The 13,380-nt window shown below is 43.1% G+C and overlaps 1 protein-coding gene across 3 annotated transcripts in view; it reads right to left on the reverse strand.

Annotated features, from left to right (window-relative positions):
• Window positions 1-13,380, reverse strand: part of CEP95 (centrosomal protein 95) — a 39,557-nt gene that overhangs the window by 24,318 nt on the left and 1,859 nt on the right. For 2 of the 3 annotated variants that reach the window (XM_079797912.1, XM_079797911.1), the window contains exons 3-6: window positions 11,488-11,595; window positions 7,249-7,359; window positions 5,397-5,502; window positions 3,163-3,278 (exon numbers count right to left, since the gene is read on the reverse strand). In XM_079797912.1, coding sequence (XP_079654038.1) covers window positions 3,163-3,278; window positions 5,397-5,502; window positions 7,249-7,359; window positions 11,488-11,595 — 441 coding nt within the window. Of the gene's footprint in view, window positions 1-3,162; window positions 3,279-5,396; window positions 5,503-7,248; window positions 7,379-11,487; window positions 11,596-13,380 lie in introns of those variants that run through there. The other variant, XM_079797913.1, reaches the window with a different exon arrangement.

Raw genomic sequence — 13,380 nt, forward strand, 5'->3', positions numbered from 1 at the left:
ACCAAGATGGTGGCATAGGTAAGCTCCTAAACCGCTGCCTCGCACAACAATTTCAAAACTACAACTAAAACACAGAATGGACATCATCCAGAACTACAGGAAGGCTGACTGAGTGGAAATTCTACAACTAGAAGGAAAGGGAAAAGCTCACAGAGAATCAGAGGAGCTGCAAAGGGCTGAGGTACGGAGACGCGCGCAGAGAGGAAGGGCGGCTGAGTGCCTGGCTGGCTTTCTCTGGCAGGAGGGAGAAGGAAGCTCCCGAATGCACTGAACCCCAGTTCCGGGCGAAACCCTGTGGACCCAGGCTCACATGAGGGGAGTCTGGACTGTCAGGTAGAGAGAAAGGCACACGGAGATTCGGAGACTCGGGGGAGCCGCGGCGGGCAGGGGTCTGGAAGCATGCACGCATTAGTGCACGCAAAGAAGATAGACTGCCGAGGTTGCTGCTGGTTCTCCCTAGTGGGAGGGAGTCGGAAGCTCCCGACTGCACTGAACCCCAGTTCCGACTGCACTGAACCCCAGTTGCGGGTGAGCCTCTGGGGACCCACACTCTTACGGGGGGAATCTGGACTGTCAGGTGGAAACTCACGGGAACTGCAAAAGGCAGAGGTCTGGAGGTGCGTGCACAAGAGCAGGGCTGACGGGAAGCCAAGACTGTCTGCTCACCCTGAGACTCCGCCCCATCCAAGCTGAGCACAGAGGCTTTTGCAATTTTGCAAGTCTGGTCCCATAAGGCTGTCTCCAGCACAGAAGTTCTCCTGGTGTAGACACAGCTGATACTCACATCCAATTGGCCTGGAGGTCAATTCCTCCCAGTGATACCAACAACAATCAAGACTTAACTACAACAAGGCTGTACACACAGTCCACAAAGGGGTGCACCAAGAGTGTCCACCTCAGGTAACTGGGGAGGCCGACCCACTGGGCCATATAACACCTAGCACACAAAGCTACCCTACCAACTCAGAAAAGCAGCAAAAATGTGGAGACAAAGAAACAGGTCATAAACAAAAGAAATGTAGGAAAATAAATGACTGGATATAGAGTTCAAAATCATGGTTATAAGGTTTTTCAAGAATTTTCTAGAAAAGGCCGATAAATTTAGTGAGACCCTAGAGCAGGGGTCCTCAAACTTTTTAAACAGGGGGCCAGTTCACTGTCCCTCAGACCGTTGGAGGGCCGAACTATAGTTTAAAAAAAACTATGAACAAATTCCTATGCACACTGCACATATCTTACTTTGAAGTAAAAAAACAAAATGGCAAAAACACCCGCATGTGGTCCGCGGGCCGTAGTTTGAGGACGCCTGCCCTAGAGGATATGAAAAAGGACCAACTAGAAATTAAACATACACTGACTGAAATAAAAAATATTATACAGACCCAACAGCAGACTAGAGGAACTCAAGAATCAAGTGAAAGATTTGAAATACAAAGAAGCAAAAAACACCCAACTGGAAAAGAAAAAAGAATCCAAAAATATGAAGATAGTGTAAGGAGCCTCTGGGACAACTTCAAGCCTATCAACATCAGAATTATGGGGGTGCCAGAAGAAGAGAGAGAGCAAGATACTGAAAACCTATTTGAAGAAATAATGACTGAAAACTTCCCCACCTGGTGAAAGAAATAGACTTACAAGTCCAGGAAGCGCACAGAACCCCAAACAAAAGGAATCCAAAGAGGACCACACCAAGATACACCATAATTAAAATGCCAAGAGCAAAAGACAAAGAGAGAATATTAAAAGCAGCAAGAGAAAAACAGTTAATTACCTACAAGGGAGCACCCATACGATTGTCAGCTGATTTCTCAACAGAAACTATGCAGGCCAGATGGGAGTGGCAAGAAATATTCAAAGTGATGAATAGCAAGAACCTACAACAAAGATTACTCTACCCAGAAAAGTTATCATGCAGAATTGAAGGTCAGCTAAAGAGCTTCACAGATAAGAAAAAGCTAAAGGAGTTCATCACCACCAAACCAGTATTATATGAAATGCTGAAAGGTATTCTTTAAGAAGAGGAAGAAGAAAAAAGTAAAGATAAAAATTATGAACAACAAATACATATCTATCAACAGGTGAACCTAAAAATCAAGGGAATTAAAAATCTGAGGAACAGAATAAACTGGTGAATATAATAGAATCAGAGGCATAGAAAGGGAGTGGGCTGATAATTCTCAGGGAGGAAAGGGATATGGGCTTGCAGGAAGAGACTGGACAAAAATTGTACACCTATGGATGAGGACAGTGGGGGGCAGGTAAGGGCAGAGGGTGGGTGGGAACCGGGTGGAGAGGAGCTATGGGGCGAAAAAGAAACAACTGTAATAATCTGAACAATAAAGATTTATTAAATTAAAAAAAATATATATATATATATTTTTTAAAATGTTACATAAGATATCTCTGATTTGTATACTTGAGAAACCACTGGTTTCATAATTTAAACTCATCTTTCATGATATATAAAAAAATTATAAAATGGTGTTACCCAAGTAAGGTGGGGGTTATACTGAGGGTTAAAGAGCCTCAGAGCCTGAGGCAGGTCAGGGAGAGACACAACTTTGTAGGGTGAATTTGCCAGGAATAGAAAGGAAGAGCATCCCTGCAGAAGAAACAATATAATATCAGAAAAGAGCATGGCAATCAAGTGGACAGCACAGGGAATTGGGATGGTTGGAGGAGGGTAAGGAGAAAGGCTCAAAATGGGCCTGAAAGATATTCACGTTTATTGTATATAAGCAGTAGATTGTAGGATATGTGTGCTGAAGCCTGAGAGAAAAACTGCCACTGGATGTACAGACCTGTTGGTTGAAACCATGAAAAAAAGAGTCACCCAGTTCAGGAAACTATACTTAAGGGGTACTCTGAATGTGACTAGATTGTTAAGCTGCATCTAGAATTCCATTCCCATGGCATCAAGTCCCACATATTACAGGACAAACTTGCATTCGTTATTTGCCCATGTGCCTATGATTCCCACTTCCAGATTTCAGATAACTGTTCATATTTAGTGGGTAATGGTGGTATTCAGGGATTTCAATTCTTAAGTCCAGTTAGAGCTCTCTCTATTCTCAACTTTAAACACTTCTAAATATAATTATTTACATTTTAATAGTTGCATGCTGAATAACAATAACTGATATTTAAAGTTTAACTACTCACCATTACTTCTTAGAGAAAAGGTGTGTGCTGTGTCTCCAAGTCTAATTATTTCACCAGTAGATTCTACTTCATCTCCATCCCAAGAGGGGTCCAAAGCCTCAGATGACCAGGAACACCTGAAAGAGTTCCCTTAGTTACTCAGGGCCCAGCCTGACCATAGAGGGCCCCTCCCATGAGAACCCCAAGAGCTGCTTCAAGCAGCCTGCCTGTGAGTATTCAGATTGCTCATTGCTATACAGAGAAAGAGAAAGATACCCCCTCCTATCACTTATTACTTCTTGATGCTTATCTGAGAATCAGATATTTAAAAGAAAGTAATATTATAATGTTCAACATCTAGTTAGCAGAAGTACAATCAAGCCTGTAATAATTATTTTTTCTATGAAAGTAGCACAAATTTTAAAACTCTGATATTGGTACACGAGGGTTCAGTAACCCAGCATTTTCATCCTGCTAGTGGGTGTATAATCAGTCATGACCTTTTGGGAAAGCAATTTAACAACTTTTGACAGCTTTGTAGCATTTATACTCTTTGACTCTGAATGCAACTTAAAGATATTGGGAGGGAAGGGGAAGAAAGAATAAACAAAGGTACAGATCACATTTAAAAAATAATATAAACACATGCCTGGGTTGTGGGCTCCATCCCCGGTTGGTGCGCACGGGGGAGGAGGGGGGAGCGAATCAATGTTGCACTCTCGCATCAATGTTTTTTTCCTCCCCCCCATCAATCAATCAATCAATCAACTATTCTTTAAAATATATATATAAAATTAAAAAGAACACACACACAGGAACAACCACCTCCACTTTAGAGAAGTGGTTTAGTAAATTATGATACACCCGTAAGAATGGTATGTTATCACAGTGATTAAAAATGATTATAAAGAGTTTAACAACCCGGGTCCGGGGGGGGCCGCGGGCCCCTGGATCCGGGTGGGCCTGGCCCCGGGTCCGGGGGGGGCCGCGGGCCCCTGGATCCGGGTGGGCCTGGCCCCGGGTCCGGGTGGGGCCGCGGGCCCCTGGATCCGGGTGGGCCTGGCCCCGGGTCCGGGTGAGGCCGCGGGCCCCTGGATCCGGGTGGGCCTGGCCCCGGGTCCGGGTGAGGCCGCGGGCCCCTGGATCCGGGTGAGCCTGGCCCCGGGTCCGGGTGAGGCCGCGGGCCCCTGGATCCGGGTGAGCCTGGCCCCGGGTCCGGGTGAGCCCGTGGGCCCCTGGATCCGGGTGTATCAGTGCCCCTGGGTCCGGCCGAGACCAAACCAGAGGGAGTCGGACCTGCATTACCACCATTTGTCCACCATCCAGAGCTGAGGGGTCAGTGCCGACATGTACTCATAGGGAACTGATGGACATTGATATTGGGTCTCAAAAGAACTGTTGGTCCAGAAAGAAACTCACTACAGACTGATTCATTTGCCTGTCAGCATAACTATTATTGCTCGTCGCACATTCAATTCTTATAAGTATATCTCTATTGACACATGATTTCGCTCATCTAGGGGAAATGATGAACAACATAGACTGATGAACAAGAACAGAACCAGAAACAAGGAGGCATCGATCGGACTATCGGGCCTCAGAGGGAGGATAGGGGAGGGTGTGGGGAGGGGGGAGAGATCAACCAAAGGTCTTGTGTGCATGCATATGAGCCTAATCAATGCTTATGTTCAACAGAGGGTTGGGGCATCCAAGGGGAGGGGTGGGGGATGGGAATGGGGGGATGAGGACAAATATGTGACACCTTGGTCAATAAAGAAATTAAAAAAAAAAAAAAAGAGTTTAACAAGTTGGAAAAAGACTTGATATGCTAATTTTAAAATGCAGGAAACAAAGTTATATAAACAATATAACTAAATAAAAAAACACAGTAAGGAAAACTGAAGTATAACAAACTGTTAAAGTAGCTATTTATTCTAAATGGTAGATTTCTTTTTTTCTTTTTTTTTATTTCTCTCCTTTCCAGGCTTTTTGCAAGGAATGTAAACTATTTGGAAGGTGGTGGAAAATTAAAAAAATAAGTAGGTAGTTAATGCTGAGAATTAAGCTCTGTGTATATAGCTCAAGGTTCTTAAAACTCCCTCAGAGAGGTTTAAAAGTTAGTAAAATTTTCACATTGGCTTTGTGTGTGTGTGTGGTTTTTTTGCTGCCATTCTGGTATATTGTGTACAATTTTAATTCTTAGGAGAAGGAAAAAGTATAACTTGTTATGATTAAATTCAGACATTGAGTGGTACCTCCCAGAAGAAACTCTTTTCCATGATGATTTGGATTCTTTAGTACTTTCTGACTCTTCCAAAGGTTCTTCTCCATGGGATTCTTTAAAACACTCTCCAGTTTCACCTGTTTAGAATAGATAAAAACAATACCAAAAACACCACACACAAAACCCCAAGTTAATATACTACTATTTCTATACAGGAGTGGGTAAAGGTAAGAACAGTATGGCACCCTCAATGCTTCCTGGTAAACTTGGCTCTTGCAAAAGTGAAATTTGAAAGGACCAAATCATCACTTATAATGAGAATGTATTATTTGGGTAACAAAGAAACAATACAAGTATTGTTGTGTTTTTTTTTAGCTATATTTTATTTTAGAGAGGAAGGGAAAAGGAGAGAGAGATAGAAACATCAATGATGAGAGAGAATCAATGATCAGCTGCATCCTGCACACCCTCTACTGAGGATCGAGCCTGCAACCCAGGCATGTGCCCTTTGACCGGAATCGAACCTGGGACCCCTCAGTCCAAAGGCTGACACTCCATCTACTGAACCAAACCAGCTAGGGCACAAAAGCAGGCTCTAGCCCTAGCCCTGGCATAGTGGATAGAGCGTCAGCCCTTGGACTGAAGGGTCCTGGGTTCGATTTTGGTTCAGGGCACGTACCTCAGTTGCAGGTTCCCCAGCCCTGGATGGGGTGCGTGCAGGAGGCAACTAATCGATGTGTCTCTCTCACATAGATGTTTTTCTCTCCCTCTCCCTTCCACTTTCTCTAAAAATCAATGGAAAAATATCCTTGGGTGAGGATTAACAAACAAAAAACAAACAAAAAAGATGGGTCTACAGTTGTATTAGCAATGTTTTATTATTTAACCTTTTGCACTCGGATGTCGAGTGCAAATTACTCTTTGAATGTATCAATAATTTGAAATATAAAAAAATCCAAATAAATAAGTTTGTATGAAAAGAAACTCCAGTTTTTTATTCTACTGCCGTGCTTTGTAAAATCTGGGGTATTTAAAAAATTAAATCCCGAGTAGAATAAAGGAATCGAGAAAAAAAGCAAGTGAGTGCAAAGGGTTAAGTTAGGTAGCAGATTTATTTATTCTTCTTATACTTCTCTATCTGTAAGGTATGTCTGAGGCAAGATGACTAGCGTGTGGCTTCAGAAAAAAATGACTGTGTTAGCCTACCTTAAGCTCTATCTAAGAGTGAGACCACATCAAGTCTTGGATAATATTTTCCTTAGGACTATCAACCTTTTTCTACCCCAACATACATGATGAATACGCTTTCACTAGAGGCATTAACTCACCAGGGGAGGGATTTCAGGAGGTATGTGGGTAAAACATCCTATGATTCAGATCTACCCCTCTGTATTTACCAAGCAACATTTTAATAACATTAGGTAACAATCATTGTGCATTTATTCTGAGCTAGGCTTGGTGCTAAACTATTTATGCATATCTACTTACTTAACCTTCTTTACAGCTGTAAGTGAATTTCAGATGAGAAAACAGGTTTAGAGAGCTTCAGTCATACAGTGAACAGCACTTAGCCCATGGTCTGCCTTCAAATACCTTTTTAATCATTGGTAAGTGAAATGCTAGGTCAGGTACCGAAGAAGCTGCTCTGCACACCAGATGGGACTAGTATTAATAAAGACTTATTTCCCTTCATTAATTGGTGTTTTGAGGAATCTGATCAGCTACAGGTAATACTGCCATATAAACTTAGACCTGCAAAGGTAACAATCAGACTTTAGAAAACACTGTCCAACTAAGGTACGACTACATAGGGAGGTCCAAATATAAGAGGCAGAAAGGGACATAACAAATAAACTGAACCAAGTTTCTGTTCGTAAACTTACTTTTCTCGTGAGATGCTTCACTGATGTGTTCTGTAAGATACTCCAGCAACCCATCAAATATTTCTAGGAGATTCTTAATAGATTCTTTATCTCCTTTCATTATATTTTCTCCTGGACACAGAATACAGAGCTATTAAAAAATTTAACCAAGAAATCAAAAGCCTCATAATTTTGAAATGGATATACCACTATGAAAATATTGTTCAAGATACAAGGGCTATAAAACAACACTGGAGAAACAATGTAATACTATTGACCCTGAACAACACAGGTTTGAACTCCATGGATCCACTTACACAGATTTTTCCCCCCAATAAATATACCATCAGCCCTCTGTATCCTCGGGTTTTACATCTGCGAATTTAACCAAACACAGTTCGAAAACAGTATTTTCTATCTGTGGTTGGGAAGGCGCACATGTGGAGTGCTAACTTAAGTTATACCTGAATTTCTGACTGCGCAAGGATTGGCACTCCTAACTCCTGTGTTGCTCAAGGATTACTGTACTAAAAACATCAATTTCCTGATACCTGAGTTTATCTGAAGAAACAAAGAGGGTAGGCTTGAATATGGTGTTTGATAATTCATTGGCATATTCCCCCCTTTATCAAGAAGCAATATAAATGGACTTAAGAAAACATGCTCTGATAAAATTTATACCAAAGTATAAAACAGCTAAGCAGAACTTTATTTGGCTGGTGAAAAAAAAATGGCAGGAGAGAACACTGTTTCAGATTGTGGAATCCTACTCCTAGATGGTGGATTTTTGGAGATAATTGCAATAAAGAGGAATAAAAAGCCAAAACCGGTTTGGCTCAGTGGATAGAGCGTCGGCCTGCGGACTGAAAGGTCCCAGGTTCAATTCCGGTCAAGGGCATGTACCTTGGTTGCGGGCACATCCCCAGTAGGGGGTGTGCAGGAGGCAGCTGATCGATGTTTCTAACTCTCTATCCCTCTCCCTTCCTCTCTGTAAAAAAATTAATAAAATATATTAAAAAAAAAAAGAAGTATAAAAAGAAAACAATAAAAAATGTGTTGGGATACTTTAATCAGATTTCCTAATTTTTTCAAATATGTTATTTTTTAAAAATTAAAAACTGTAAATGGGCCCTGGCTGGTGTGGCTCAGTGGTAGAGTGTTGGTGTGCATAGCACTGAAGGGTGGAGGGTTCAATTCAGGATCAAGGGCACATACCTGGGTTGCAGGTTTATCCCAGACCCAGTCAGGATGCTTGCTGGAGGCAATTGATTGATGTGTCTGTCTAACATCAATGCTTCTCTCTCTTTCTCTACCCCACCCCTTCCACTCTCTAAATATTATTGGAAAAAATATCCTCAGGTGAGAATTACCAAAAAAACAAAAACAAACTATCAATGCACCCTGGTAGTGTGGCTCAGTTGGTTTGAACCTCATCTCCGTACATCAAAAACCAAAGGTGGTGGGTTCGGTTACCAGTTAGGGTTGATGTTTCTCTTTCTTAAATCAATAAAAACAAACGAGTAACAAACCGCCAATGGCTCCCAACATATAAACCACTTCTTAAAACACACACACACACACACACACACACACACACACACACACACACATTTTTTATTGCTTTCAGAGAGAGGAAAGGAGAGGGAGAAATTTCAATGATGAGAATCATTGATTGGCTGCCTCCTGCACGCCCCCTACTGGGGATCGAGCCTGCAACCCAGGCATGTGCCCTTTACCGGAATCGAACCTGGGACCCTTCAGTCTGTAGGCTGATGCTCTATCCACTGAGTCAAACCAGCGAGGGCTGTAAAACCCTTTTTAATCTCACCTCATCCTCAACCTCTCCAGCTTCATCTCCCACCACATCCACTTTATGCCCATAAATTAATCTTGAAATAGAACCTAGCACACCACCTGGCCCAGAATAGATTTTTAATAAAAGTTAAATTGAAAGAGTTGACAAGAAATGGGTTACTAAAAGCATGGAAACTTGACATGTTAAATGTCCCATAAGATAAACTCCAATCAACATCAGGTATGGACAAACTTAATTCTGAGACACTCAAGATGGGACATCATGCCTGGCATTCTCATGTGTTCAAAGTAGCATGGAAGAAGCAGAGTGGAAATTTGATATTTGAGAGAATCTAGCCATTTATAACTTTAGTTATGATGCAAAACCAACCAGAAACTTAATGTTTTGCAATACTGCTAGTCAAACAATATTTGACAGATTTTTTGTGTTTAAAACAACTGAACAGAAATCTTGTAGCTTTATGTTTTTCTGGCTTAACAAGATACACAGGTATACCCAAGGGCATACTTAGGACTTCCCAGTTTCCAGGAAGGGGTGTATACTCTGTCAACCCAGCAACTAAGACTGCCTGCCAAAATCCAGTAATTCATGGAAACTGATTTAAACAAAACACAAGGAGTAAAAAGCTGCTTTGCAGTCTACTGGAAGAGGTAAGCAGTTTTGCAACTTTTCATGGGGTGGGAATGAGTTATCAGGGGAAGTTCTACAATAAAAAAAGTTCTGTAAGCAGACACAGCATTGCTATATAGTATGTTTAAAAAGCACAAATACTAGAAATTGCCCTACTCCAGTGATAAAGCAATTCTAAGTTGCAAAAGAACAGGGAAACAAACCCCAGGATTATCCCTCAAAATAAATTATTTCCAAACCTAATTTATCACATTTACTCACCTAGAACTGTACTCAAAAACTTAAGATAGTATTTTTACAAAAATTTGTTCTTGTCAATATCAAATTAAGAGATGTAAATGACCTATCCTGATTAACATTTATCTCCTTTAACTACTGTCAAAGAATAGATCAACAATATAAACCTTCTCTTAAGTGATTTAAATATAGTTTCAAGTCTTCAAGATACCCTCTGTTTGTTAGCTGGAAATAATTCACTCTAAGAGAAAGGTTCAGAAACAATTTACAGTTTCATTTATTTTGAATAGATAATATTCACAAGTCAAAATTCAAAAAGTATAAAAGACATACAATGGAAAGTTTCATCCTCCCTGTCCTGGAGCCCTTTAGTTCCTCTTATTGGAGGCAAACAGTATCATGGGTTTCTGTCCTTCTGCATGAAATCAACTGCACATATGTTGTCCCTACCTTTGTATTTATAAATAACAGCATACTCTACATATTGTCATTGTAACTACACCACCTTTTTCTCACACTCTACTGGAGATTATTTCACTAACATGGAACACTGTACATAAAGAGCATCATAATTACCTGCAGAGTAGCTCCCTCTATGGAGCTACCATAATTTACTTAACCTGTTGCCATTAATGGACATCTAAGTGTTTCTTAGCTACTACAAACAAGCAGCATGGTAGCTTTAAAATAAAAAAAAAATCACACTTCAAACTACCAGCTAGGATTATGGACCCAGATAAATTATAAACTCAACTAGAGGCCCAGTGCATGAAATTTGTGCGGGGGCAGGGGGTGGTCCCTCAGCCCGGCCTGCACCCTCTCCAATCCGGGACCCTTTGGGGGATGTCCAACTGCCTCTAGCAATCAGGGACCGCTGGCTCCTAACCGTGCGCCTGTCTGCCTGCCTGATTGCCCCTAACCACCTCTGGCTGCCTGCCTGATCGCCCCTAACTGCTCCCCTACTGGCCTGATAGCTCCTAACTGCTCCCCTGCTGGCCTGATCACCCCTAACCGCCTCTGCCTTGCCCTGCACCCAGGACCCAGGATTCCCTCTTCCGGCCAGTCTCAGGCACCCGGGACCCAGGTTTCCCTCCCTCTGGATGGCCACAGGCACCTAGGACCCAGGCCAGCCGCAGCTGCAGGGGACCGTGGGCAGGCGTCTTTGCCCAGGCTGCAGCTGCAGGTGCCTGGGACCATGGGGCATGCAGTTTGTCCCTTTCCCGGCCACAGGCGCAGGTGCAGCTACTGGCGCCCAGGACCGCAGAGCAGGCGGCTTGTCCCTCTCCCAGGCCACAGCCTGGCTGATCCCCATTCCTCTCTCCCCAATGTTGACTGTCTGAACCGTGATGGCGTGAGGGTGTGATGACCATTTGCATATTAGCTCTTTATTATATAGGATGTTTGACTGTCCTAGAAAAGCTCTCAAGGGTGGCTGCCTTAACTATACCCAGTCTTGGCTCAATCTTGTTGTTTGGTCTATATCATAAGCTTAGTCATTTTGCTAAACAATGTCTAGGGTTCTAAACAAGTTATGTTAGTAGAATGCAAAATTATCTGATGGTTAAGTATATACCAACCTGTTATGTGAGACAAGCTGACCTGCAGGTAATCCAAGGCCAAAGAATCAATTACTGCTTGTACATTGTGAGCTTCATCCTCTTGACTCCTGGGATTAGTTATGAGGTCTGGGGGGAGGAGAGGAGAGGGAGAAAGCTACATGATTTTGCATCTATGAGGGTCCATATTTTCATCTGTCTCTGATTAGGCTTCTAAATAAGCTCACCTATCACAAAAGTAAACTCTGCTCCAAATAGAACAGGTTTTTAAAAGTACAGATAAAGGTAACAGAGCATACATGAATTCCACACAGAATCTTTATTGGTTGACTATTTATTGATTGAATATAGTTTAGTAAATATATGAACACAGGAGGCCCAGTGCATGAAATTTCGTAGGGTCCCTAGGCCTGGCTGGAGAGCAGGGCCGATCGGGGCCTTCCTTTGTTCTGTGCCGCCCCCTGGTGGTCAGCGCACATCATAGCAAGCAGTCAAACTCCTAGTGGGTCAAACTCCCGAGGGGACAATTTGCATATTAGCCTTATATTATATAGGATATGATGCTCTACATTAAGCACCATGCTAAAAAAAGATAAAAAAGGTCCCTAAATTCAAGGAGATGATATATCTTACCTAATAATAGAGAAACATGTAAATTGACTGTACCTCTGCTACGCCCACAGCCAAGCAGAGTGAGTATGCAAATTTACCCAACAAAGATGGCGGTTAATTTGCATACATACCTGGGTCCTGGGAACCTCCTCAGCACCCAGGTCACTCCCAGCAGGCCATCGGACGTGCGGGGGTCCCCCTTCCCAAGCCTAAAGCCTTGGGCGGAGGCTTTAGGCTTGGGAAGGGGCCAAGCCTGCGATGGGAGGGGTGGGGGACGGCCTGAGCTGGCGATCAGAGGGGCAGGGGGTGGGGAGGGGCCGAGCCTGGGATCAGAGGGAAGGGAAAAAAGTCAATGGAAACATATCCCCAGGAGAGGATAAAAAGGAAAATAAAGAAAGAAATGTCATATCTTATGAAAGACATCTTGAAAATGCCTAAAAGAAAGTTGTCATTTTTTCATGGTGAAGGGACTGGAGTCCGTGTTGATGAAAATACCTTGGCGGCTTCAGTGACTGGCAGTGGCTGCAGCAGCGGGGTAATGGGGCTGGCGCCTTCCCCTGATCAGCCCAGTCGCCTCCCACAAAGGGAGGCCAGACTGCGACTTAGGTCCGAACCCAATGGGGAGCGGGCCTAAGTCATCAGTAGGACATCCCCTGAGGGCTCCCAGTATGTGAGAGGGGGCAAGCTGGGCTGAGGGACCCCTCCCCAGTGCACAAATTTCGTGCACCAGGCCCCTAGTATAATAATAAAAGAGTAATTTGCCAATTAGACCGACATCAATTCCAGATGTCCTTCCTGACAAAGCTGGGCCAGGAGGAAAGTGGCCCGGGTCCCAGGTGCCTGCAGGCAGCCCGAGGGAAGCCAGCCCGGGTCCTAGGTGCCTGCCAGCGGCCGGAGGAGGGAAGCCGGGGTCCCAGAGGGAAACCAGTGCGGGCAGCTTGGGAAGGCAGGCCTACTCCTGCATGAATTTTCGTGCATCGGGCCTCTAGTATGATAATAAGTGAGGCAATACATGAGGGTGAGACTTGAACCAATAATCATGGGTTCCTTTCAATGAGAGAAAAAACCCCACAACAGGTGTGAAAGGAGACTTACTGAATGTCCAAGGATACAGTACAAATACCAATTCTTATCCATAATATTGGTTAAATAAGAGAACCTGACAAATATTTAAGTTCCACTCAATTTTAGAACCTCTGAAGGTACATTTACAGAAAAGGTGTGACTTTCACAGGGCATTTAGCATGATTAGATTAAACAGTGATGACCAAGACCAGTCAAACAGATCTGACCTACGCTGTT

Source organism: Cnephaeus nilssonii (assembly GCF_951640355.1).
Source record: "Cnephaeus nilssonii genome assembly, chromosome: 19".
Taxonomy (NCBI): domain Eukaryota; kingdom Metazoa; phylum Chordata; class Mammalia; order Chiroptera; family Vespertilionidae; genus Cnephaeus; species Cnephaeus nilssonii.